The sequence below is a fragment of the Polyodon spathula genome, chromosome 3, assembly GCF_017654505.1.
Source record: "Polyodon spathula isolate WHYD16114869_AA chromosome 3, ASM1765450v1, whole genome shotgun sequence".
In the NCBI taxonomy this organism is placed as follows: Eukaryota; Metazoa; Chordata; class Actinopteri; order Acipenseriformes; family Polyodontidae; genus Polyodon; species Polyodon spathula.
Window position 1 is genome coordinate 67973083 of NC_054536.1, and position 27052 is coordinate 68000134.

Below are 27052 nucleotides of genomic sequence, written 5' to 3' on the forward strand. Positions count from 1 at the left end.
TTATGCTGTAAAAGTGTGACCATTGATTATTAAACTCAATAAACAAAACTTGTTACACGCTGCTTAAATCCTTGTTGCGTGTGCTCCTTTACACATGAACACATACATAATTTTGTTTCCTTACATAGAAATCAGGCTTTAAATTGGGTAAAAACCTAAAATCTGAATGACTACCGAACTGAATCATGTAACTGGTGAAGGTGAACACTTTCCCTGCAATCACGCCTGGTTATCTTCTTGTATATAAGCAATGAAAGACCTACAGAGTCACAGCAAAACTAAGTATTATTACTGGTCGAATCCCAGTATAGAAAATCCTACTCCATCACTCAAAGTTTCTCCTGTACCTGCCGGAGCTGAAAGACCCCGCCAGTGTTGACGTCTTTAGTCTGGTGCAGCTCCACAGCTGTGTACTCCCCCATCTCATTGAGCTCCTGAATGGAAATCCACATTTCAATCCTCCGAGACACTTCACTCCATCTAGTGGGGAAAAACAAAAAGGCAACTGCTACTCAGAAAGCAGTACAATGATTTGTTAGCCACAGCCACCTTTATTATACTGTAATATCCTAATTTTATTTAAGAGTTTTTCAATATTTTACTCCCCATTTTCGATTGTCCAATTATTTTTTTTCCCTCATTTTTTTTTTTTGACCTTCGATTCCACAGCCAAGCAATGTTCCTCTTCTGCATCCAAGAATTTGAGAGTGGATGGACAAAGGCCAGCCATGCAGGTGTCCACCCAAGCTCATAAGTCACGTGGCTGGTATGCTCCGCTGTTGCATGATGAGGAGAAACAGTCCCTTCCAGTTATGCCTCCCCAACCTGCAAGAGCACCAGTGCGATGCTCCCGGTGGAAACATCGCATTGTAACCCCCCCACCCCCCAAAGTAAAACATGACAAACAAAAATAAATACAAAAAAGTACACATTTTCATTGTCCTCTGAAGAAAAAAAGCCTAAGGAAGACTATACTGGTGTGTACCTGTCTCTGAATGTTCGTGTTTTTGCCTGCATTGCGTCCAACTCCCAAAGTGACCTGCCATTTCCTGCACATCGGTGACCCCACACCTCGATCGCCAAGGCACCTTCCGAAATGAATTCCAGGAATTCCTCCGTCACGTGAACCACGTAGTCCTGGAAAGAAAGCAAGAGGACATAAATCTTATCAGCAAGCGTGAACTGAAAAAGGCAAGGCTTTTTCTTTAGCACACAGCAATGGGATCCTGTAACACAGCAGCAATGATGAAACTGCAGTAAAACAATATGTTAATTTGTAACATGTCTCTATTTTGCGCTGTGCTGTAATGCTAAGACATGACATTTTATTTAAGGTTAATTAACACTTTGTTATTACACCTGTGTCATATTTTCCTTTTATTCTTCAATTACATGTATTTTCATATTGCTTGTGCATCAAACTGTGAAATCTAACATAAACTACATTTTCAACACAATTTAAAGAGAAAATGGGGTTAAGAAGGAAGTACATTTTAAAGCTTACTTTAATGCAATGGTAATTTCCACTCCTGTAAAAAATATCTTTCTTCATTACCAAATATTTGACTTGGTTACTTTGGTAACAATGGTAGTTTCCATGCCAGTAAAGGTACATTTTCAATAGCTTTGCACTAGGAATTCCTGTACCTGCATTAGTGAACCAAGTACAAATGATGTAAAATGAAGAAAATAAAATGCTGACACTTGTAAGCAGTATACATTTATTCAACATTGATAAATACCAGCTGCATTTTTTATTTACCTTGCAGTGCTCAAATTTCACTGTGAACTGTGCATCCTTGTTCCTTACAGACGGCATGTCAGGGTTGACCATAGGCGGTGCAACAGTGGCCTCGGACTGATCCCAGAAGGTGTACTGACTGAACACAAAGTTGGAAAGGTTCAAGGGTAGACCTGTGGCTTCTTTGATTTTCACCTGGAAGAAGGTAAGGGAACTTGTAAAATACCTTTAAAAAGACACAGCCCACAGCACATTTGTAATCAAGGTTGGTATAAATGACACTGTTGCACTTAGATTAAAAAAACATATTTAAAATTGCCAACTTTTCATTCCTTAATCCGGAGTGATAACTAAAGCTTTATAATCCATTGTCTAACCTTTTATTAAGCCCCTATCACACTGGCATGCTCTACTCGGTACACGATTTCACACTGCTTTTTGAAGAAGCACTTCAGCCTGAGTGACAGAAGTAAGCGTGCAATGCGCGAACGCAATGTCCTGTAAGCAACGACACATTCACGTGACCACCCCTTCATCTGTTCTGGACTGAATCATTGGCCCAGATGTTGATTAGAGCAAATGTCTTTCATCCATGCTGCAATATGGTTCATGTGCGAACATCCATCATGCATTGTGTCTCACTGACCCAGATCAAATCGCATTGTCCCGGGTAGGAGCAACAGTGTGAAAGGGGGTTTAGATTAAGCATTGAGCCATATTCAGAAAGCTAACTTGCAAGTTATTTAACAAATGCTATATTTTTAAAGTTTGATAGATTAAATGAAGTGGGAAATTCATGAAGCTGTTCAAGACTGTTGCTGACCGTAGTCTAGAAACAAATTATGACAGAAAACATAATTCAAAACATTCCTTAAAGCTGTGGTCCACCTGATCCCATTACAATCTCAAATACCCCAGTATAGCTTTAGAAAAAGTTTTCCCGTGTCAGACTTACACACATGGTTTATCACAGCTGTAAGACACCGGTCTATGAAAGTGAAGTTAGACCATTAAACCAACCACCACCAGTGATAGGGTATCAGGAAGCAGTGTGATAAAAACAAAAAAACAAAAAACAAAAACAAGATGTCGTGCAGGACAGCCAGTGATAATGTGGCTGATGCTAATAAGAGAAGTAAAAACACTGATTTTAAAGCCTTTGTTGTCACTTCTTTCAACTGGAATGTGAACAGGAATGGCTATAAAATTCTAATTTCCATCTCAGTAAAAGTTATTTTCCAATTTCTATGTATGGCAATGGCACCTACCCTGCATGCTAGTTTCTTTGCAATGTGGACGATTTCTCCATTGTTGTCCATCACCTCATACCTGCCGCTCTCACTGGAGTTCTCAGAAGAGTCGTCTCCTCCTGCCAGACGCTCAGGAACAGCCCCACTGACCCGCATCAGCTCCACGTGTAGTCTACCTGCAACCTAGAGAGCAAACCACAGCCTGTACCATCGCCTTACCTTGTTTAACACAAGGTAAATAATGCCCCATTTCTACTGCCTGGCACTCCGGGCTACGGCTCCCCATGGTAACAAAACAGGTTTCAAATGGTCGCCCCAGCTGCTGAGCACGGCTATCTGGTCAGGCTTTGTATCTCATACTCGACGTTGCCAAAAAAAAAAAAAAAAAAAAAAAAAAAAAAACAGTACCATCTCCTTGCCTTATTTAAATAGGTTACCAAAACAACAACTCCGCCACCAAGGATACAGGAGCAGTGTGAACTACATTCACAGAATGCAGAACAACTTCTTGAAACAAACATCCATTCAAAGTGTCAACCTCAATATGGAAACCGCATAAGGTCAAAGGTTAAGGTGAAGGTCACCAATACATTTATCATGCAAGGATTTTACAACTGTCTGACATACGAGGCTTTGATACTGTGGTGACACTAGCATTGTAAAATTGCATGAAAGGGTTATTTCATTTTTCTTTAGGATTCCTTGCCTTTCAGCAGGTGTTTCTTTATTCTTTGTCTTTAAATAAGTGTAATTTTCGCAAAAAAAAAAAACCATAATTGAAGGATACAGAACTTTTTTGACATCCAGCTATTTTGACATTAGCTACCATACATACTTCAAAATAGCAACCCAGAAAGGTCAACAGATGTTTATTGCATTGTTTTTCCTTTTACCTCCCCCTGCTGGCTGATGATGGGAACTGCATACTGAAGCTTGACGTCATGGAAAAGACACTCCAAGAAAACATTAGCTACACCAATGAGGTTATGGTTTTCCTGGGCCTCATAGAAAGGGTCACCCTGTTTGTCGTTGAGCTTGCTTTGCTAAAAGAAAATGTCAAAGGTGAGGTGGATTTTAGTTGTGGGTTACGTCAGATTGCAGACACTGAATTATATCTAAAACATGAAAAATAAAGTCCAAGTAATTATAAAAGGCCTTAAAAAACATACAATTCAATGATATAAAAATAATAACAACAACAAAAAAAAAAACATTGTAGGTTGGAGGTATTGTGCTCTAAATACTGTTTTGGCTACAAAAGTCACTAGCCCTTTTTAGAAAGTGTTGTGTGTGCATTCTGCAATTTTCAAGTATTCCTGAGCTGCTCTGTAGGCTGTAAGGTTGCAGCACTGCTTGTGCCAATTATCCTCTCCTGCACTTAAAATATTATTCACAGAAACAGACCGTACTCAGCAACTACTAAAGAGTAACTATGGAGATATTATTTTCTAACCTCAGAATTGTGTTGTTTGTTTTAGGCACAGAATGACATCTATACACAGTATAAAATATAATGGAATTTTGAGCAGTTGTAAACTACAGTACACCCTCGCTATAACAGCCTTTATTATAACAAACTTTTGGCTGTAATGAACTAAATAAAAATAAAAAAGCTAATATAAACAGTAACACTATGTAACACAATTTTTGTTCCTGGGTAGTAAGTGTTATTTCCTAATTGCTTATACCTCAAAAGTATAGAAAATGGCTATTATTCCCCACAAACTTTGCTTTTGTGACCAGGACAGTGATATTTTGAAATTTACCTATTTCCAATGAGAAAACAACATATGAATCCAAATTAACATGCATTTATACAAAAGTAATACAAAAATGACTACAAAAGATTTAGAAGGGAGTAGTTTTTCGAGATTTATGATTATACTGTACATCACTTTCACGAATCAGCCCCCAAATGTAGTCTCCCATCATGTTCTCGTTATACTGTCCTTGGTAGCGGCGTTCAAAGTCCAGTATATCCTGGTGGAAGCGCTCGCCTTGCTCCTCTGAATACGCTCCCATATTCTCCTTGAATTTATCAAGATGAGCATCAAGGATATGGACTTTGAAGGACATCCTACAGCCCATTGTTCCGTAGTTCTTCACCAGAGTCTCAACCAGCTCCACATAGTTTTCGGCCTTGTGATTGCCCAGGAAGCCCCGAACCACTGCGTAAAAAGCTGTTCCAAGCCGCTTTCTCCTTACTAGTGAGCTTCTTGGGGAATTCATTGCACTCCAGGATCTTCTTTATCTGTGGTCTGACAAAGACATCGGCTTTGACCTTTGCCTCAGACAGCTTACGGAAGAAGTCTTGAAGGTACTTGAAGGCTGCCGACTCCTTATCTAGAGCTCTGACAAATTGTTTCAAATTGCAGTGGTGGCATCAGCACCTTCCGGGGGTCCACCAGTGGCTCCCACTTGACGTTGTTCCTCCCCACAGAGAACTCGGTCCGCTGTGGCCAGTCCCGCCTGTGGTAGTGCGCCTTGGTGTCCCTGCTGTCCCAAAGGCAAAGATAGCAGGGAAACTTGGTAAAACCGCCTTGGAGACCCATCAGGAATGCCACCATTTTGAAGTCTCCTATGACCTCCCAGAAAAATGCAGATATGTATCCACTTAGGCAGCTGGAACTAAACTGAACTGGTGGGTTTAAGGCCCCTGTATTTATACTAATATTTATATTACTGTAAAGTTCTAGAAAGTTCTAGAAGTTACTCCAAATTTACTCAGCACTGAATCTATCTGGGATGTTCTGGAAAATAGGTACATTTCAAAATATCACTGTCCTGGTCACAAAAGCAAAGCTTGTGGGGAACAATAGCCATTTTCTATACTTTTGAGGCATAAGCAATTAGGAAATAACACTTACTACCCAGGAACAAAAAAAAAAAAAAATGTTACACGGTGTAATATAAAAGTTCAGCTTCAATTCAGGATTTTTGCTTTTTGTACTGCGTTTTAATTCTTTAATAAATAGGATGAAGCAGAATACTGCATGCATGAGACGTCCAGGAGGTAAGTAAGTTCCAGTACTTACGATCTCCACATTGTTCTCTTTCCAGTCGCGGTAGTGGTCTCTCATATCCACCAGTTTGTTCTCCAGCTTTTCGATGGTCCACACCTGGGTGCCTTTCCTTTTTCTCCGTACCTGGATAGCCGGCTCACTCACGATAGCGCCTCGCTGGAAAAGCAAAGGGACAATATAATACAAAATAAAAAAAAAAAAAAAAAAAAAACTCTGTCCAGTCACAACAAGCATTCATTCTGCATTCTACTATAGCAAAATTTAACTATAATCTGCAATATCTCTGGATCACACACATTTAGATTCTGTTTTCGCTCAAATATACCTGTTCTCAATAAAATACTTGAATATTTTACTTAGAAAAATGTACTTTTCACTCAAAAAAGTACTGTACTGGTTTCATTAGTCTTTTTGCTGTAGAAAGAGAGATGCACCCTAATTACTGAAAAGTGCCTTAAGCCATGAAACACCATACATGTACTTACTTATTTGAATAACTATGACTTATATTTTTCAATAACTTTTATTCAAAAAGTGTGAAGCTTGAAAGAAACATTTTCAATATTTTGGATTTCATTTCAGCTTTAAAATAAAAATAAAAAGTTAATAACTCACTTGTTTTAACCCTGAAGCAACAAAAAACAACCTGTGCCACAGTTGCGCAGATTGCAGTTAGTTTCACTACTCTGGACAAGTAAATATTTCAGATAAAATCACCTTTCTGTTAGCGCTGAGGTTGGCAGCTGGAATCTGGAGCGTCACCTGGTAGTCTGTGTTCTTCTTCATTTCCTCCGCTAAGAAGTTAGCTTCTCGCACAAGTGCATTGGCTCGGACTACTTGCTCGCGCAGCTTGGATAAACTCTGCCTGAACAGCTCATCTCTAGAACAACAAAGAGAAAATCAATTATTACCTTTTTTTTTTTTTTTTACCGATACAAATGAAGTCTGGATTTTTAAACAAGTAGTTTTTGGGTCCTCAGGAGGACCAGTAAATAGACCGTGACAAGGAAGTATCAACAATATAGCTTTTTTTTGGTAAATATTAAAAGTTCATGTTTATATCACATTTTCTTTTTACTGTTTTCCCCACATTTGCTTAGATTAGAATGTGCAGTACAATAGGTGCCATTTTAAACCATAACTATGTTTGTATTTGTTTTATTAGTTAGAGCAATTACAGAATAATTCCTTCCCTCTGAAAGTATTTTTTTGTAATATAGAGAAATTAACAAGAATGTTAGAGTACACCTAACAACAGATTTACAAAATACATAGGAGGTAGACTTAAAAGTAGTCAAACCCGTTTATTACACTACTCAGGGGACCACCAAAAAGTGGTGAGCATTTGTTCAAAACTCAAGATAAACAAGGTCAACATGTCTTTTTTTAATTCATTTTCTAACAGCAGTTACACTTTTTTTTTTTCTTTTTTCAACTGGTGCACCAGGGACAAAACCTTAACAAAATAGGGACCATCTTGTTTGAAATGATTAAAACAAACAAAAAAAAAAACTACTACCTTTCTTCAGACCAGAGCTTGACCTTCTGCTGGTCGGTCTGAGAAGTGAAGGAGAGCCTGTCAATGCTGCTGTGGTGCTGTCGCTCTGGGGAGAGCTGCTGCCGGAGCTGCTCCAGCTCACGCTCATACATCACGCGCTGCTCCTCCAGGGCATTCTTCTTCTCCTCCAGGTACTGCTTCTCCAGGACCTGCACCACGTTCTGAATGGGGTCTGCAGTGAGCACAGAGACGAGTCATTATACAACCATTGAGGAAATCCACTTGGCGGGCCACTTTAAATGCCAAGTCTGAGAGCCTACCTCAGACCCATTTGATGATTCTGGGAAAGTAAATTTACTTCATTTACCAGGCCATATATAAGAACAGATTACTCTGGCTAAGGTTTTTTTTTTTTTTTCTCTCATATCCCATTTCTTCATATCGCTGAAGGGTAAAGCAGTATACCCAACTGCATTGCATCACAAAACAACACTGCCTGTTATACTAAAAGCATTGAAGTTAACAGCACGTTTGAATATTGGACATGTGTATTTGTTTAGTTATTTGTATTGTTTAATTATATTTGTTAATGGTTTTATTATTAATTGTCCCCTGCACCTGGCGATCATTGTAAATTAGAGCCAGGTGTAGGATATTTAAAGAAAGCAGCCAGTTTGTTCTGGGCTGCTGTGTGAATAAGCCCGACTGCGTGTGTGTGAGTACAGCCGTAGTTAAGAGAAAGGTAGTAAAAAACCTTTTGTTAAATTAAGAAGAAACTGCGTGTTTTTGTTTGTTTGGTTTTGTTTAACAGGTAAACAGCTTAGCTGTCCTGTTTTATAGTTTATGTTCCTGTGTTTTGTTAGTTAGTGTTCGTGAGAGCTAGGCGTTTGTGTTCATTTATTTTTATTTTTGTAGTATTAAAATTAGCACGTCAGCGCTTTTGAAAACAAGTGCCTGTGTCCTGGGTCTACTTTTAAAGGGGCAACAAACCGCAGAGAGTGAGCCCGGTTCACAGTATGGATGGCGTGAAGTCAAAGGGACCCAATTAAAGAATTCAGATTAAAATAAGACATTCAAACCTTTGGTTGTGCAACATTTATCTTCAGAATTTTCTAAGATTATTTCCAGATTTTATTTATGAGCTTACACTGGTATATGTGTAGGGCCTCTATATTAAAGGCAAAATATCAACTCTATATTATATAATAATGATTAAACATTGCTTGACTGGCAATAACAGTGCAAAGCGGTTTTTTTTATACTGACTGCCAAAGACTTTGGTAAATTAACCTCTACACTCTAGTTCAACTGCAAGTAATAGTTTGGCTAATGTGTTCACCTGTGTTACTACTACTACAACTACTACTATTATTATTATTATTATTATTATTATTATTATTATTTACAGTTGTTCAAAACAATACTACAATACTTGGGTGGCTTGGAGGTAAAAAGATAACTTATCTTTTTTTAAAATTGTGTTTCCTTTACTAATAAAACACTAAAAAAGGAGTCAATATTTTCAAGATTGCTTGTACATTCTTAAAAAAATAGACTTTAAAAAAAGAAGATACAAATAATGTGTGCCTGATGGCATCAGACTTAAAAACACACAGAGTTATTACTCAGGCCTGTAAAAAGGAATTACACTTTAGAAAGACTTTCAGATAAAATGAAGATGCAGCATTCATTTTCAGAAAACCCTCACCGTTACTGTTCAGGGTTTTCATCATAACTTCCATCTGGGCAAACTCATAGCTGTAGTCTTGTTCAGAGGAAGCCTCGCTGGCCGTCTCCACGTCGTGGTCTGACTCTCTTTCGACCTCTTTTAATCTGTCCCTTCTCTTCCGCTTGGGCAAATTGATTCTACAGCAAACAGCACAAAAAGAGTTGAGAGGAAGGAAACCCTTTCCATTGATTCAGCAATACTACATAGTCTGTATATGGAAATAACAGATCATGAACCGTTTTCCTAAATGTTCTCACACCTCACATGGACACAGTTATTTAACATTCTTCCCATGCAGACAATGCAAAGGATTTAAATGTGTTTTTTCTGCTGCATGATCTACATGGGAAGTATGCTGAATAACTGGGATAATGTCCATTTGCCTAAGCGGTCACAGAAAAACTGCATTCCTAGATCACGAGAACCTTGAGTCAAGAGAATTTGGGTAAAGAATGTTTATCTAAACATATGTATGTTCCCTGACCTACTTTCATAGGATCTAATTAGTGCTAATAAACATGTAAATTTCCAATCTAATTGTTTAAAATTCTATAAAAATCTAACTGTACTATATCTAAATATGTAAACATGACATCTGAATATCGTTGCAAATGCCGCCACGATTACCTAAGGGATAATAATGCCTCCCTCCACCAAAAAAAAACAAACATACACATTACCGAAAGAAGTGGTTGTTTCCCCACAGTATCCGATCCCCATGCCACAGGTGGGCTAAAGAGTAGATCACTGTTCCATTTACACAGGTTCTGTTCAAAGAAGAAAAATAGAATGTGAATCTTTCATTTTCTAAGCCATTTCAAATATGCATTCCACACATATGATATGATTGGACAAGTTAAAATTCCATTCAGACAAGAATATCAGAGTCTGGGAAAAAAACAACAGGTCTTCACTCATCATGGAGGCAAGTCAACCTCTAAATCTGCACTGCACCCTAGTGAATCTGTGAATCTGCGCTGCCACTGAATGATTTTTCCAGTCTCCCTGTTGGTCATCAGTCATTAAACTATTGGGCGAGTCATTATTGATTGTCAAAGAAAATCAGTGAATACCCAACACTTATATTTGAATAATAATTTAAACGCTCCAGACAAAGCCAAAAGTCCTTGCACTTTGATGTACTTGAACAAAAGACACTTTATGAAGAATGATTAGTATTTGAATTAGGAACTGTGTTGGGCATTTCTACTAAAACATATTGTAGCGTATAGTTTAACCCACTCCAGTGCAGGTGTGATTATATATATATATATATATATATATATATATATATATATATATATATATATATATACACTATTGCTTTAAATGGAGAACACAGTGAACTCCAGGGACAGAGATTGAAATACAGAACACACACACACACACACACACAAGATGAACTGAACAGTAAATATTTGTACTTTTGGCCTTGGGTCTTCATTGGCATGCAGAACAGAGCATATGATTTAATTAGATAAGCATGTATGCCTTTTATAGAAACCACCTGTATTCCTGTGCGTTTCATTTTCATTTAGGAGGTTAATTAAACTAAACAGGGTTTTGGAAGCAGAGGTTATCCTCTAAACCACAGAAATAAGAAGTGTGAAAGCACATCATAAATAACTTACAGTATACAGTACACAAGCATATGAGCCATTATTTATTTGAGAAGTGAATTTAAAAGCTGAATGCTCATCTCATCATAGCAGCCTTACACTTAAAAACCCTCAACGGCTGGCTCTACAGTATGTACAGATCCCTGCCAGAATACTTTTAACACTCGAAGACATACTGTACTATGGCTGGTGTAGTCAACAGACAACTAGAAAAGAACACACGCCTGGCTTAATATTGGGTTAGCCTTTCTTATCATGGGATTGTTCTTGACCTGTCCTGAAGTTTACTGCATCTATAAATATAGGACCCCCCCCCAAAGAGAAAAAACAGACCAATGATGCAAAATCCAACCTAAAACTTACAGATTAATGAATTCATTAGCATAACCTGCTTCACTAGCATGGCCCTTATAAATAGGTAATGAAAAGCCAAGAATCATAAGAGACAGCAATTTAAAGTTCTCGTCAGCTGACCCACCATTATCAGTAAAGTAGCAATGTACTGTCACATAGGAGTGACTGAAACATGGAGCCTCTATTGAGAAGTTTAGAGCCCTAGCAATACAAAACAGCAAATGAGGTTATTGAGAGTTTGCTAGGAGAAAGAGAATCTCTTGTATGAGCATCATAGGGTATGCAATTCGTGCTTTCCCCTGAAACAATGCTGGTTCACTAACTGAAAAGAGTGGTGCACTGTGGGAAAACACTATGATGCTCAAAAAGAAACTCTTTCTCCTGGCACTCTCAGAAACTTAATTTTCTGTTTTGCATTGACAGGACTCTGAATGTTGTAAATAAAGGCTTCATGTTCCAATAGCTCCCACTAGGATATTCACAAGGTACATTATCTTGCCCTTGATTAAGGCTCTCAAGTATTTTCCAGCTGAGTTACACCCTGTGATGTGTGAATAAAAATATATAAATAAATCGGGAGTATATAAAAGCTACAGGACAGAGAACAAGGTGGGATATAGCAATGGCAAACTCTGCAGGGTGTTCTGACACTAACATTACATGTAAACCATTTGATACCACTTTGAGTTCTGTTAAATATCCTTTTTCTGAAACAGCTACTGTTCAATTTGCTGTGCATTCACAATTGTTCAGCTTTCTTCTTTGCGAGGATGGCTGGAAGGCAGTCAGTGCTAAGCGCGGGGGCTATGATCTGGTTCTGGAATTCACAATAGAGAACATTGTTTCACATGGTTTACAGCAACAATGTGCTTGGTTATTGATGCAACGCTAATAAGGTATGCAGGTCGACTACAAAAATAAATCCTATTCTAAAAGATCAATGAAGCTTACGGTATTTAGTGCACTTCTTGAACAGCTGCAGAAATAGGGCAACCCAAGAATTAGTTAATAGCCTTTCAAGATCATTTTCGCTAACACTAATGTATAGGTTTTTAGTACTTTGAATTAAAAAGTCTTTATAAATGAGACTCCTGTTGCAGATCAGCATTCAGTATCCCACCCGTATACGCTCTTTTACAGCAATGATGTCTTTGTTATAAGCATCCCACTGTGACCTTGTGGCAGAGCAAAGCTCTGCTGTTTAGAAATTGGCAGGGATGGGGTTAATTTCCCCTACCTGCCTGGGTTTATTATGTTCAGGTGGCTGGGGTTGATTAGTTGATTAAATGATTAACTTAATTAATGATCAATCAGCACCCAGCCACCTGACATAAAAGGAGGCCTCTGCTTCCCATTAGGAGGAGGGAGCTGAGGAAGCAGGTTGTTGGTTGTTGGTTGTTGGTTGTTGGTTGTTGGTTGTTGGTTGTTGGTTGTTGGTTGTTGGTTGTTGGTTGTTGGTTGTTGGTTGTTGGTTGTTGGTTGTGTTGAATTTTGAAATTTTGAATCCAGTGAAAGCATTGCCCAGCCTGGAAACCTTATTTTTTTTGTAAGTTTTGCTTTTTGGTTTTGCTTTATTTGTGTTTGAACCTTTTTGTTTTGCCCTTGTGCACTTTATTTTTGTGTTTATTTATAATAAAATCGTTATTTTTTTGAACTGCAGTCTGTCTCTGGGCCTCTATCCACTCGCCAGCCTGCCACAGACCTATTATAAAAACTCACATTGAAAAGTCTGCATACACAAAACAATGATTCCTGAGAGCATTAGCAAACTTCCATCAGGGTCTAGATAACTGACCTTGTCTTACATTAACCTTAACTGTAGCAATGGTGACTAACCTTACAGTACCTGTAGCAACATCGTACGTCATTCATTGCTGCTTTAACAAAATTCAATGGACACTGTTACACATTCCAGACTGCGCATTTATTATATTCTTAACAAACACATCCTGTTTCAGTCCTATTAGATTAAACAGAATGACTGTAGTGTCTTAATTTTTATTTTTCAGTGCTCAACTAAAGTAAAATTTAAGAGGGTATTACCTGGCATTCTCAATTGGAGTGAGAGCTACATCTCCATCTGCAGCAATCTCAAGAATGCAGTGCTCTAGCTGAATTCCAATCCCAAACAACTGGATGTCCTGAGATGTGTCCGCACCTACTCTGTTGTGTTCCTGTTAAAATAAAATGTTTACATTAAAACAAAATATAACATTTTACACACACACACAGTAGTGAGGATTTGCTACCTGCCTGCAAAGTAGGTATCAAAATGGTCTTATTCAGTAGCTGTTTATTCAACTAATAATTATATACAAAAATTCCAAAAATAAACACCTACCTACTGTTTGAAATAGACCGAATATCCCAGACTATCACATAGTAGGCCTATGTTTAAATCAGAAAGTATTTATTGAAAACCACCTTATGCTCAACTAAGTAACAGAACTAATGCAATTCCTTATCAAAATGTATTTTGTTTTATCCTTAAGTTCTACAAGAATGCATCCGTATTCATCATCTAAGCATTTAATATGCCATAATTATGGTAAACCAGGTTATGTTTCATTGGTGCAAATTAAGTGGTACGGAATTATCCTCTTCTTGACTGCGATTTCGGTAACTATAACAAATCATACACACTTACAAAGACAGTGAATTAACGTGTGCCACATTATCATTGAATCCTGCATTGTATGACCTTATAAATTACAGTACAAGGTTACAATAGCAACCGCACTGTTTTAACATAAAACAAACAAACAAACAAAAAAAAAACACGCACGCACACAAAACAGAACTTTATAGAGCTGTATCATCATTGCTAAGGCATAGATTGACAAAAAAAAAAAAAACTAATAAACTAATAAACTAAACTCCACTTTAGTTTAAATGGGCTGTCTCTCATATCTACTATGGGCAAAGTGTAAGGGTATTTGCATGTGCTACAAAATCCCAGACTACACACAACTGTATCTGACAAGGCAGTCTCAAAAGAGAACAAACTTCATTTGTGATTTCCAACTCCAACTCCCCTGAAATCTTTGAGGAATGGTCACTTACAACACCAGAACAATTTAAATACCAGGCTTAAACAGTGTGGTCCTCACTGCCCTTCACCCCGCTGTCTGACCTGTGTTTCTACTGTTGCCCATGCAGATACAAGATACCCAAAACATTATTTTTATTGTCTTTCAGGGAAAATACACACAACTGAAATTCCATGTTTCAATCAGAATATACTTTAAGAAACTCACATCAGCAATATGACTTAATAATAACCACAATTAAGTAATTACAGTTTGGAACTATATGTTTTATTATTATTTGATAATTAAGCAGACACCATTACCTAAAGCGACTTACAGTAACTGGGGTGTGTGAACTATGCATCAGCTGCAGAGTCACTTACAACAACGCCTCACCCAAAAGACGGCGCACAAGCATGTTAAGTGGCAGTGAGTCAGTGGGGGAGCCGGGATTTGAACTCTTTTCTTCAACCACTGGATCACACAGCCTCCCAGTTTAGTTTTACTGTGCTCCTGTCCCTTACTATGTAGCTCGTTGCTTTAGGACAACAGAAGCAACAGACTTATAAAGCAGAGTAACAACCATCAATGGATTTCAATTATAACCCTCTCAAGGACATCCCTGTGATAAAAGATCACTTAATCATTACTGGAAAGGACATCAAAGCAAACTATTCCTATGTTCCCATTATACCAACAGTGCTGGTAATAATACCACATTGCCTTGAAACACTGTGTGAAATGGTTACTAACTACTGCACTTGTAACATCTCTCAGGAGTGTCAAACTATATCATGTTATATGTCTTTTATAAAAAACAGTGAGATAAAGGAAGGCCTACTCAACCCTGTTACTGGGTAACCTCAACACAAACTTTAAGGTAAAATGCTTCTAAGCATGTACTATAGACCCGTAAAGAAGGATTGGGAATAAAGTCTGACTTAAACCACAATCACACAGTTACATACAGTCAACCCCTTTAAATATCTGCAAACATAAAGGATGATGGGAAAGGCCAGATAGCAACCAAATCATTTTAAAGCTGTATGCACAATTATAAACCGATAAACTGAAACTTGGGAAAACCGACATACAAAAACACCCGTAATACTATTAACAAAAAAAAAGGGTTACCATTAAAAAAAAAAAAAAAAAAAAAAAAAAACTGCAAATACTGTACTACTAATAAAACACAATTTCTAGGGTCCTACTCTGAGTACAGAGTATCCACTCTCTTCTCTCAGCCTTTGTATCAGGACTGGAGGATTTTCTCTTTTATGCCTACAGCAGGTCTAAAAAAAAGGAAAGTCATTAATATTTATTACTGCCCATTTCTGTCAGCTGGCACCTGGATGTAGACCCACTGCAGACACAGCTAGAGGGGAATTAACCCTTTACATACAAAACCAATAATTACAATACGGTGTAAAACATTCAGCGCCCAAGTTTCTAACTCTCGCTCAGCTATCTTCTGTGACAGCAAGGAATTATTTATTAGGCGTTTATCATAAAAAAAAAGAATTAAAACACTTCAGTAGTTTGAGTACAATGTGATTGCAATACTGCCATTTCTTTTCATTCAATGCAGTCTACAGTACATAAACTTATCACACAAAACAAATTAAAGTGCAAGCAGACAGGGCCTCTTTGTAAAAGTGCATGTTATCCTATAAAACTATCTTCTATCAGCACACCAAGTGCCACAAGCAATACCATTTTCTAGTGACTGCATGATCACTAGTGAAGCAACGACACCAGTTCTTACCTTTAAATAGTAGACCAGAAGCTCATTAAGGGCAGGGTCGGCATTCAAGTTGACTAGAAAACATTTATCCTCTCCGACCTTGATACCAGAGGACTCAAGAGAAATTCCCATACTCTCGAGCTGTTTCTGCCTCTCCTGCAGAAATTAAAACAATTCCCACGGGTGTCCAAAATGATTAACATCAAAACGGTGCAAGAGATCTTCCCTACAGGTCTAGGTCTATACAAACCATTCCAATTACAGTTCTATTAGAAAGGTCAACTTGCATGGAATTTTTAAAACCTCTATCTATGATTATTATTTTTTTTAAATTCAGAACTATACAAAAAAAAAAAAAAAAAACCTCCAAATACAGAAACTAAATGGAACTGAACTGTGGTGGCAGACAGTGAATATTGTACCTGTGCAATTTCTTCAGTTTTTCGAAGTTTCTCCTCCCAGGTTACAGTCATTTCTTGGATAAGTTTTTCAGATTCTTCAAGTTTTTCTTTCAGTTCTGGTGCTTTCATTGACTTAAACACCAAAACAGAATTGCTTTCTCACTGAACTGGTACACACTCACAATAAAAAAAATTAATTCCTTTGAGATAATTTGTATATTTTTTTTCACATAGTGTCAATATATAACAAATTATGACACACCTATCTATTTACAATACAATTCCCCCTTTTTTTTAAATATAAAATTCAGGTGTAGAGAATTTTTAATTTGTGAGTTAAAATATTTGGCTAGATTCACTAAGCTTTTGCCCCAGTGCCAATCAGTAATAATAATAAAAAAACGATTGTTTCAAAAACACAAAACAATGAACATATTACATTTTTATGATTGTTCTTTTTTATGTTGACTGAACTGGCAGAATCAAATTCTTTCACACACATGTATTTATTTTACCTCAGCTTGTGATAGTTGCTCCCTCAGCTTTTCCACTTCTTCCCTCAGCTCTCTGATGATCCTGGCGTTGGGGTCCTCATTCACCACGGCGTGGTTGACTATCCTCTTGGCCCTGTCTGCGTATCTCAAAGTGGAAAGCGTTTCCTCGTAGTTGTCAGCGGCCGGGCTCACTGTAGCTATCATGGCAGTTTTGCTGTTTCCTCCCAAGTTATCCTATTTCAAATGAGAGTGAATGCAACTTCTTTAAGACTATTACCTCAGAAAGGGTTTCATCAAGGATTTAAGGAACATTTTAAGAAACAAACTTGATTAAGCAATGTTGACAAGTATTAAATGTACTAATATCAGTTTGCACATAAGTGATACTGAGAAAAAAGGTGCTAAAAGATACTAATCATGAAATGGATACGAACAATAGCAAGATTATCACAGACATATCAAATATTTACATAAAATACAGACAATTAAAAAAATAAATACAATCACAGTAAATAAACCTGTTGTGAAAAAATAAACACAGCATGCAGAACAGGTAATTTTCCTTTGCAGTTAATTGCCATTTTAAATTAATATTATCTTAAAGCATTATCAGTTCCCCAAAAGTGTAAAATGCAGTACAGTGCATATGACTTAATTTGTACCTTATGTTTGCTAAAAAAAACATCGCACTCATTTCATTTTATGTAAATAATGGTTTTCAAAATGTAAATGGTATGAAGTTACAAATGTGTCACTGATAGCAGAAACCATTTTCCTGCGCCACTATCAGACAGATAAAAACGGATCACGTCTGCGTGCAGCTGGTTCCAAATTATTTATTTGGTAAACTATTTACATAATAACTACTGTCTTACCTTGAGCAGCCAAGTAAGAACTGAGTCTCTGTAAGGCACAAACTTGGTTTTCCCCTTCCCCGCTGACTGGTCAGCTAATGCAGAAATAACCAACCCCAATGTGGTAAGGGACCTAGTGGTACACACACGAACCAAAACGTACATTGGAATTAAATACAAAATACATTTCATTTAAAAACGTTATTGGAAAAAGGCCATAATCCATGGTTCGCTCGTTTACAACAGCGTCCAACAATAACAAATTACAATCACATAAAACACACAGAATACATGTTTAAAACTCTACACAACATCCTATACATACACAGGGCTTTTTCAGATAATGAAACACATATTTTAACTGACAACGGGAAGTCTCTGATCTAAGTCCCATCGGCAATGCATTCCAATCTGAAACTGCAGCAAAAGCAAAAGATTTCCTTTCCAGTAGCACTTTTTACTAACAGTATTTTAAAATATTTGGTACCACAAACACTTTGTAAGCTGTAACAACAGGTAAACTCCTGGAATAGATTACTCAAATAAGCAGACAGCTTGTTAAGCATCCCTTTAAATAGAATCTGATTCCAGTGATAGTTCCTTCCATGATCAGGTCAGATCAAGTTTAACCTAGACTACAAGGTACAGTGATGTTCTAAAGGAGTACACTGAAGAACAAATCTACAAATCCTGTTAAACACTGTATCAATCTTATTTATTAATAGCACACATATAAACAAGTAATTATTAAAGTGTATTCTTTTCACAAATTCTAGAGATAAAAACAAAAAAGTACAGGACAGAAGGACAGATCTACTACAACCTACATTTACATTATTTTGATTAACTTTGTGCAGTCTGAACCCATGATTCAGTTGAGAATATGTGGAAAGAGTTGAAAATTGCTGTTCACCAAAGGTCCCCATCCAACTTAATGGAGCTTGTGCAATTTTGCAAAGAAGCATGGGCAAAAATTGCAGTGCCCAGATGTGCAAAGCTGGTAGAGACTTATCCAAATAGACTCATGGTTGTAATTACCGCCAAAGGTGCCTTTACCAAATATTGACTCAAGGGGGTAAATACTTATGCAGTCAATTATTTTCTGTTTTGTATCTGTAATTAATTTAGAACAATTTGTAGATTTTATTTATCACTTTGACATTCTGGACTTTTTTGTGTTGATCAGTGGCAATCCATTTTGATTCCATGTTGTAACAATAAAATGTTGTAAAGTCCAAGGGGGGGTGAATACTTCTGAGAGCCACTGTACGGTTAAATGCTTAGAGTTATGTTTTGTGCGTGTGGCATGGAGGGGTCCCCCAATTTTCTTGACAAATTAGTGAGCACATACAGATAAGCAAGGGGGGAATTCAACAAAAAAGTGCAGGTACTCATTGCAGGTATTCATATGCGCAGCTGGGTGAAGCAGACTTGTGGTTCAGTTTTCTTTTTTATTTATTTTTACACACGTACACACACACATATATAAATAAGACAATTTGGTGCCAATAAAAAAACACTTCTAAATGTATAGATAGATACACAATACATCTTTTAATGCAAAATAAGAATTAAGTAACTGATAAAATATAACTAATTAGTGAAAGCTTTGCACCCTGTGCTTGTATCACTCAGTCATGTTCTGTAATATAACACTTAAGTTAAACCTTAAATGATACGCATTAACAAATATTACACTGTGCAATAATTGCTGTAGAGGGTTTTGTTTCAAGATAAAAGGGGTGATATTATAATAAACACAATTGTATTAAAAAACAACTGTGCTATGAAACAATTCTGCAAAAAAGGTCCAAGTCAAACAATGCACAATAGGTGCTGAAATACTACTCTTTAAAAAAAAAAAAAAAAGTAGTGTGCTCAATTTAAAATGTCAAATATTTTTTACCCCTCACTGCAGCAATTCCCCACATAACTCAGGAGAACTGAAGGTTCAGTGGGCACCTTCCTATCCCACGACCAAGCCAGCTACTTATTTTTACACCCAGGAACTTGAGAGTGGATACCAGCGAGCTACCGACCTCAGGACATGCCAGCCCTGCAGGTGTCCGCTTTTGAGCTCTCTGGGCGCCTGGCCAGCAGGGTTCGTTGTAACGCAATCAGGAGAAACAGCCCCTTCTGGTTTTGCTTCTCTAACCCACGGGAGCACCAGAGCCAATGTGTCATGCTCGTTAGAATCCCTAGCAAAGGCTGTTTACTTCGCACAGCCAGGACGCGCACCTGGACTCGTCCATTTTAATCTCTGCAGTATTCTCTGAAATAATCGCCATACCTTCCAGACCCTGGGTACTCAGCTACAACAGGACCTGGCCATGTTACATTGATAGCCTTGGATTAGAACATATAGCCCTATTTATGTATTTCTTTTTTTCACTTGTTACTTACCCTACAATAATATATTATGTGTGCTTCTCTGTTGTGTTTCTGTCTAGATTAATTACCATGAATTAATAAAAAAAAAAAAAAAAAAAAAAGCTTTTGAAAAGGCTTCTCAAAGCAGAAGAAGAAGAAATGGGATGGAATTATGTCAGTTACACATAAATGTACACCTCCTTGAATTAATTTTTCATTATGGCATGGCCATCTTCCCGAGTGGCTTCTTTTGATACTGTTTTAAAAATATCTGTTTCAACAGCTACGCATTTGATGGTCATCTTCTTTTAACCAACTTCTTCAACTCCAGCAATGCTTATAAGGATTCACACTGGAAACTGACTGGGCTATGGACCAATAACCTTGATGTTTTCACTCCCATTTCAAAATATCAAAAGCAACTTTTATTGCATGCTTCAGCCAAAACAAAACCGGAAGAAACCTCTTAGTATTGTTGACACACTTTCTGACAAACGGCCTCTTCAATTAATTTTTTTGTGTGCTACTAAAGTCGGAAATCATTTTAAATAAGTGTCACTACATTTGTTCACCAGTGTATATCAGTCCTCACTTGTTTATATTGCTTCCTTCCTTCAGTCGCTCCCCCGCTGCTCCCGTTTTTGACGCCCTCTCACTCCCGGCCAAGTCCACCAAACTAACTTTGCTCACCTTCTCTCCAGAGTTCTAAATAAAACAAAAAGGCAGCACATATTTGAACACTATTTTCTCATTTACCTTTTAATGAACAAAATAATTACATTAATCCTACCTGTTCTACAACTACAATAGCTACATGAACATACAGGTTTAAAATAAACAATTGTTATAAGGAAATAATTATATCTGTACCACATAACTGACAAAGCATGTCAGTCAACAGGAGATAGATTAATGACAGGGTGAAGCTGTTGAACAGGTGTGGCACACTTCGCTCTACCAGTAAAAATGACCAGGAAACTGCAACATAATCTGAAAGCATGGCTTGCAAAAAAATATATATTTTTTGTAATCTATTGTAGTACCAACTATCATGTTTTAATATAAAAGATACTTGAAACTATAACAATGTGTTTCATTCAGAACTGCACATTTGAGACATAAGTGTGCAAAAGATACGATTCACAGAATCATCATGTTAACTACAAACACTTTAAACCTGTAGAGATCCAGAGTAGCCAAAAGGCCTCCAGTACACTATAAGAAAACCCTTTGTGACACATTATATATATATATATATATATATATATATATATATATATATATATATATATATATATATATATATATCATACATTCACAATTTTCTTTTCAAGCACACAGTAACTTGCTTAACAGTAATTGCACTGTTCTTAATATTTTATTGATGAACCATTTTAACTGGTTTTGCTCAAAATCCAAACAATGCCATGAATGACGCATTAAAGCTGTATCATGCCATATATATATATGGAAATTTCATCATGCTTGGCTCATTACCTAGCTTGAAAAACATCCACCGTCTAACATATTTCAAAATGAGAAATACATTATTTATTAACATACTAATTCATTTTTCCACTCAAGTGTATTAAATGTAATGGTAAAGAATACAAATAGATTTTTCAAAGGTAGAAAGTGGTTTAACCATGTCTACCTAGGTGGTCTTTGACCTACCCATATAGAACATTGTGCCTGTTATCCATACCTTCGAAACACTCGAAACATACATTTCAGAGAGAATCTATGAAATTAGACAACCGAAATGTGCTTGAGGCTTTTTAGTCGTGGCCCTAAACTCACAAGATCATGGTAATTTGACCCACAAAATATGCTTAATAATCATGTCTTAATCATTTCTTCCCTCTGGTCTGCTCAGGTTCTGCACTATATGATTTAGGTGTTCATGAAGACCAAACAGCATACATTGACATGGCTATATACTGTGTGGCTGATGCTCCAGGGGGACAGCATTACTTTCTATTTTTTATTCCCAGCTGTTCAATGATGGCTGACTGTTGCGTAGTTATTAAAGATGAATGTTTTGGTGGCCGGTCACTGGAGCCAGCATTATGCAACCAACTGTGTCTATTATATAAACATGCTTTCACTCATCTATAAATCAATACATTTACTATAGTTACACGTACACAGAGCTTCTTTTTACTGTCACACCTGCCAGTGTGAAAACCTTAAATCCCCAAAACCCCAAATATGCACTTGAAATATTTAAAGTTCTAGACAAAAATGCACTTACTCCTGACTGTAGGTCGTAAAGTGTCTGGGTTATGAGGATACTGAAAACTGCATGGGAGCGGCTGCTTTCTTCATTCATGTTGGTAGCAGCCACTGTTCTCGATTTGTTACCTTCCGACATTAACGACTCTATGTCCTGTAAGAAAAAACAAGAAAGAATATTCAGTGTTACTGTTAGCAAAAAGAATGTGCTTTTCAGCACTGGGATGCAAAGTATACAGTATCTGCCAAAGAACACTGTTACTTTCAGAATTCCAGACTGGAATTTAGAGTTCAAATTTGAAACCGAGAAACACTTTAAATACTACAGACCCTATGTGCCAGCATGTCATTTAACATAGTATGTAATTGTGGGAAATTTCAAACACACAGAAGGGTTTGTTTCAGGTCAGCCCTCAGATCTGTATAGTCGCGCTACAGAATACACATTATTAATTTGCTGGAACTTTTTCTTTTCCCTCTTATATGGGTGCACCTTACTGTGTTATTTGTTTTTAAGTTTCAGACTTAAGGGGTTACTTTATGAGGAGTCACACTTTAATCAAGATATTATTGGCAGTGCTAGCCATGATTTAAAATCAAATCTCTTATCTCAGCATTACTGCTGACCCGTCACTGTGATATATATATAAAAATTCAGGATATACAAATATTTCTAATACAATACTAGAAAAACAGCTGCATCATGGTACCTTTGCATATGGTCTGACTGCAGCTAGACTATTACCGAGCACTTAAATTACTATGAAGGAAATGACTAGGTACCAGGAAGCAGCATTAACTTTAGTTCATCAGTGGTGTTGTCTTTCAATTATCTGCACATTCCAAATCAAAGAATATAATACAAGCAAAGAAAAAGATGTTCAGCAGAAAAATGGGGAAGCAGAGATTAATGTTATGGACATACTGCCACAACTGTGAATTCAAAAGAGCTGTCAGTGTGATCAAAATGTTGATGACCATGAGCTATATCAATAGCATGTACAGAACTGCACTGAAGAAGAATTTGCAATGAAATGTTCAACCACAATTTGTTAAGAAATTGTTGACAGCAAAAAAGTAACCAATACATATTGACAGATGAATGAAAAGGAGAGTCAGACACCTGCATATTTAATCTGGAATTGATTATTTTAATGCACTTTGTCTGGTGTCCCAAAACATGTGGTATCCCGCTTGCAGCTTGTTCAGAATACCACCGCTAAAATTCTGACTAAAATCAGGAACAGTGAACATATTACCTCTGTTTTGGCCTCTTTAAACTGACTCCCTGTGCAGTATAGAATTGATTTTAAGATGTTGCTGTTAATTTACAAGGCCCTGTATGGATTAGCACCTAGTTATTTGCAGGAATTACTGACCCCATATCTTCCAAACCGCACTCTGAGATCACAGGATACGGGACAGCTGGTTATTCCGAGGGTCAACAAGAGCAACACGAGAGGGAGGGCTTTTTCTTGTAGAGCTCCTAAATTATGGAATGCTCTGCCTTAGTTTGTCAAGGAAGCTGGGACCATTACAGTTTTCAAGTCAAGACTAAAAATGCACTTTTATAAAATTTTCTTATCTTAGTGTGTTTTAATGTAACTTTAAAATTGCTGCTTTTGTATTATGTTTATACTGTTATTTAAATATGTTATTTAAAATTGTCTGATTATGGCAGTTGTATGTGTGACATGCTATACAAATGTTTTGAGGTTTGTTCTTTTTTTCTTCTATGCACTGTACAGTGCTTTGCAATACTTGTGTAAAAAGAGCTATATAAATGCAATAAATAAATATAGCCCCAGAATCTGTAATTCACAATAACTTAAGCTAAATAATTTTAATGCCAACCTTCATGACAAATGGAGAAGTGCTTATCCATATATATGGAGTAACATGAAGGGTGACATACGCATGCCAGACTGCCACCACTATATCTCCATAGCAGGGAATGTTATCCCCAGAGGATAGGGATAGTGAGAAAACTGATTTTACAACTTGGTAGTTGTAGGAGTTTGCATGCTTTCCATGTCTCGCTCCAGATCTTGTATTCAGTCTGCTGTGCATCATTTATTATTGTGCTAGGTTCACGACAGCACAAGTTTAAAAGATGTAGGGCGGATTGATAGGAGATCTGCAGCTGTTTAGATCGTTAAAAGCAAATTGAGTCTCAATAGGAGACGTTTAAAACATTAAAACAAGTCTAGTTTTCTACCAAACCTAGTAAGTACACTTGTTCTTGATTTATGAAGCTTCCCATCTAAAAAGACATTCTTGTTTTATAGTTAGTTAATAGGGTGTGTGTAGGGTGTCTAATATTGTATAAGAGATATCACCTTGTGCAGTTTGGGTAACAGAGACACAATGTGAAGCTGGCAGCTCCAAATGTGTTCCTCCATATCTTATACAAAGTGAGTCCTTATACATACTGTATACACTTTTTCTATAAAAACAGAGATTGTACTCAGGAACTAAATACTATATATATATATATATATATATATATATATATATATATATATATATATATATATATATTATTATATATATATATATATATAATAATTTATTTCTTAAAATGGAGCTGTATGTTGCATTCATGGGACAGAATCTGTACACAGGATAATATGTACTAGACTGGTGATAGGTAGATTTTTTTGCACACGATTTATAATAAATATAAAAGTATTTTTAGGGCTGCTGTGTTATAGACCATATAACTACACTTTACTTCTTGGTTGCTTTGTTTACAAGCTGTTATAGCAACTTCATTTTAGAGGTTCATCTATCCATCACAAACTATTTAAAAGTTCACTGCTGTCAGTCTTCTTTTAATAGCTCACAGTTCACTGTGTATGAATTGAAAACACAGATATAGGGTTACACTTCTAAAATGGGCTCACTATGGGAACAGTTTTGAAGTACAACTGGCATCGGTATTTTTAGCCAAACTTGACCCTATCTGATTTTAGAACCAAGAATTGTGTTTGTATAATTCTGCTGCATTTGGAGGAGGGGGAGGAAGTTCTTCTGTTTATGTTTCAGCAGCCCTTTATTAGCCTCAGGAACAGGAACTAAGCATGCTCAAGAAAAGCAAAATACGAGGTATGCTGCACTTTGCATGACACTATACCATTATTACAATGAAGAGTGAAGGATCCCAGGGCTAGAAATCAGTAAACTAACCATTTTATAAAATCAAGTGAAGCCAGGCCATCGTGCCCGCGGCAGCTGTTCTTAAATTATGGGTCGTGAACACATTTCTGGCGGGTCGTTGCTTGTGAAATTAAAGAAAGCTTTAAACACGTTTTGCAACAAAAGCGTCACAGCAGTCTCTTGACAGCGCTGCTAGCTTATGCTGTGCTTGTAACTACATGACTTTTTTTTTTTTCCTGAATGGCTTTTGCGATACAATCAACCAATTGAATATCTGCATTGTCTCGCGGAAGCCCAATCATAAGTTAGCTAGGCGGGACATAAACTGTGTCTGTTTCACGTGCAGGTACTGACAGTAAGTTTAACCAACAGGAGAGTCAAATATCTGCCAATGAACAATGAATGAACAAGCCAAGCAGAGGCCGTTCATGGTATTCTGCATGAAAACTGAAGGCGAGTGAGTAGCCAATGGGAAAGTGAAAGATGTCCAACCATCCGTGAGCAGAGGCTGGTGTTAATATGCCGGGTAAGCACGGAGTTACGCCGACTGTTATTGAGAAAAATAATACATTTCAGCATTTAGAATCCACTTTCTCTGAATAATTGTACTGGAGATGAGCGATCTTTAAAACAGAGTAGTGTTGACAAATTTGACAAATTGAAACAAAGCGAGACGCTATCTATCCCTTTTTATTTTAGTTTATTCACGGTTATCTGTGTAAACATGCTATTTAAAAATATTTGCATTGCGTATTTTATGTAAATTATTTAACGAATAAGCGCAGCACATACAATTACTGCCGAGACAATAACCCCACTAAAATTATAAAAAAATAAAAAAATATATATATATAATATGTCGCGAGAAGGCACTGTGTATAAGAACCTATGCAATAGTCAGCGTGCCCTCAAACATCCAAGTAAAATCACTTTATGCACCTGCCAAAATTACTTTGAGGACCACTGATACACAGTGGCTCTCAAAAGTATTCACCCCCCTTGGGCTTTTCCACATTTTATTGTGTTACAACACGGAATCAAAATGGATTTAATTAGGAGTTTTTGCCACTGATCAACACAAAAAAGTCCACAATGTCAAAGTGAAAAATAAAATCTACAAATTGTTCTAAATTAATTACAAATACAAAATAGAAAATAATTGATTGCATAAGTATTCACCCCCTTAAGTCAATATGTGGTAGTGGCACCTTTGGCAGCAATTACAGCCATGAGTCTATTTGGATAACTCTGTACCAGCTTTGCACATCTGGACACTGCAAGTTTTGCCCATTCTTCTTTGCAAAATTGCTCAAGCTCCGTCAAGTTTGATGGGGACCTTTGGTGAAAAGCAATTTTCAACTCTTTCCACATATTCTCAATTAGAAGAGGTGCGGGCTTTGACTGGGCCACTCCAGGACATTGACCTTTTTGTTTTTAAGCCACTCCAGTGTGGCTTTGGCTATATGTTTGGGTTCATTGTCCTGCTGGAAGATGAATCTTCTTCCAAGTCCCAGGTCTCTTGCAGACTTCAGCAGGTTTTCCTCCAGGATTT

General features: G+C 37.1%; 1 protein-coding gene across 3 annotated transcripts in view; it reads right to left on the reverse strand.

Moving 5' to 3' along the window:
• Positions 1-27052, reverse strand: part of LOC121313349 (kinesin-like protein KIF13A) — a 121832-nt gene that overhangs the window by 21501 nt on the left and 73279 nt on the right. For all 3 annotated transcript variants that reach the window (XM_041245768.1, XM_041245770.1, XM_041245767.1), the window contains exons 8-24: positions 22361-22495; positions 20699-20811; positions 17758-17869; positions 16904-17116; positions 16410-16520; positions 16009-16143; positions 13258-13388; positions 9922-10008; positions 9221-9378; positions 7534-7744; positions 6732-6894; positions 6027-6170; positions 3885-4034; positions 3010-3174; positions 1763-1936; positions 986-1137; positions 348-480 (exon numbers count right to left, since the gene is read on the reverse strand). In XM_041245768.1, coding sequence (XP_041101702.1) covers positions 348-480; positions 986-1137; positions 1763-1936; positions 3010-3174; positions 3885-4034; positions 6027-6170; positions 6732-6894; positions 7534-7744; positions 9221-9378; positions 9922-10008; positions 13258-13388; positions 16009-16143; positions 16410-16520; positions 16904-17116; positions 17758-17869; positions 20699-20811; positions 22361-22495 — 2487 coding nt within the window. The remainder of the gene's footprint in view (positions 1-347; positions 481-985; positions 1138-1762; positions 1937-3009; positions 3175-3884; positions 4035-6026; positions 6171-6731; positions 6895-7533; positions 7745-9220; positions 9379-9921; positions 10009-13257; positions 13389-16008; positions 16144-16409; positions 16521-16903; positions 17117-17757; positions 17870-20698; positions 20812-22360; positions 22496-27052) is intronic.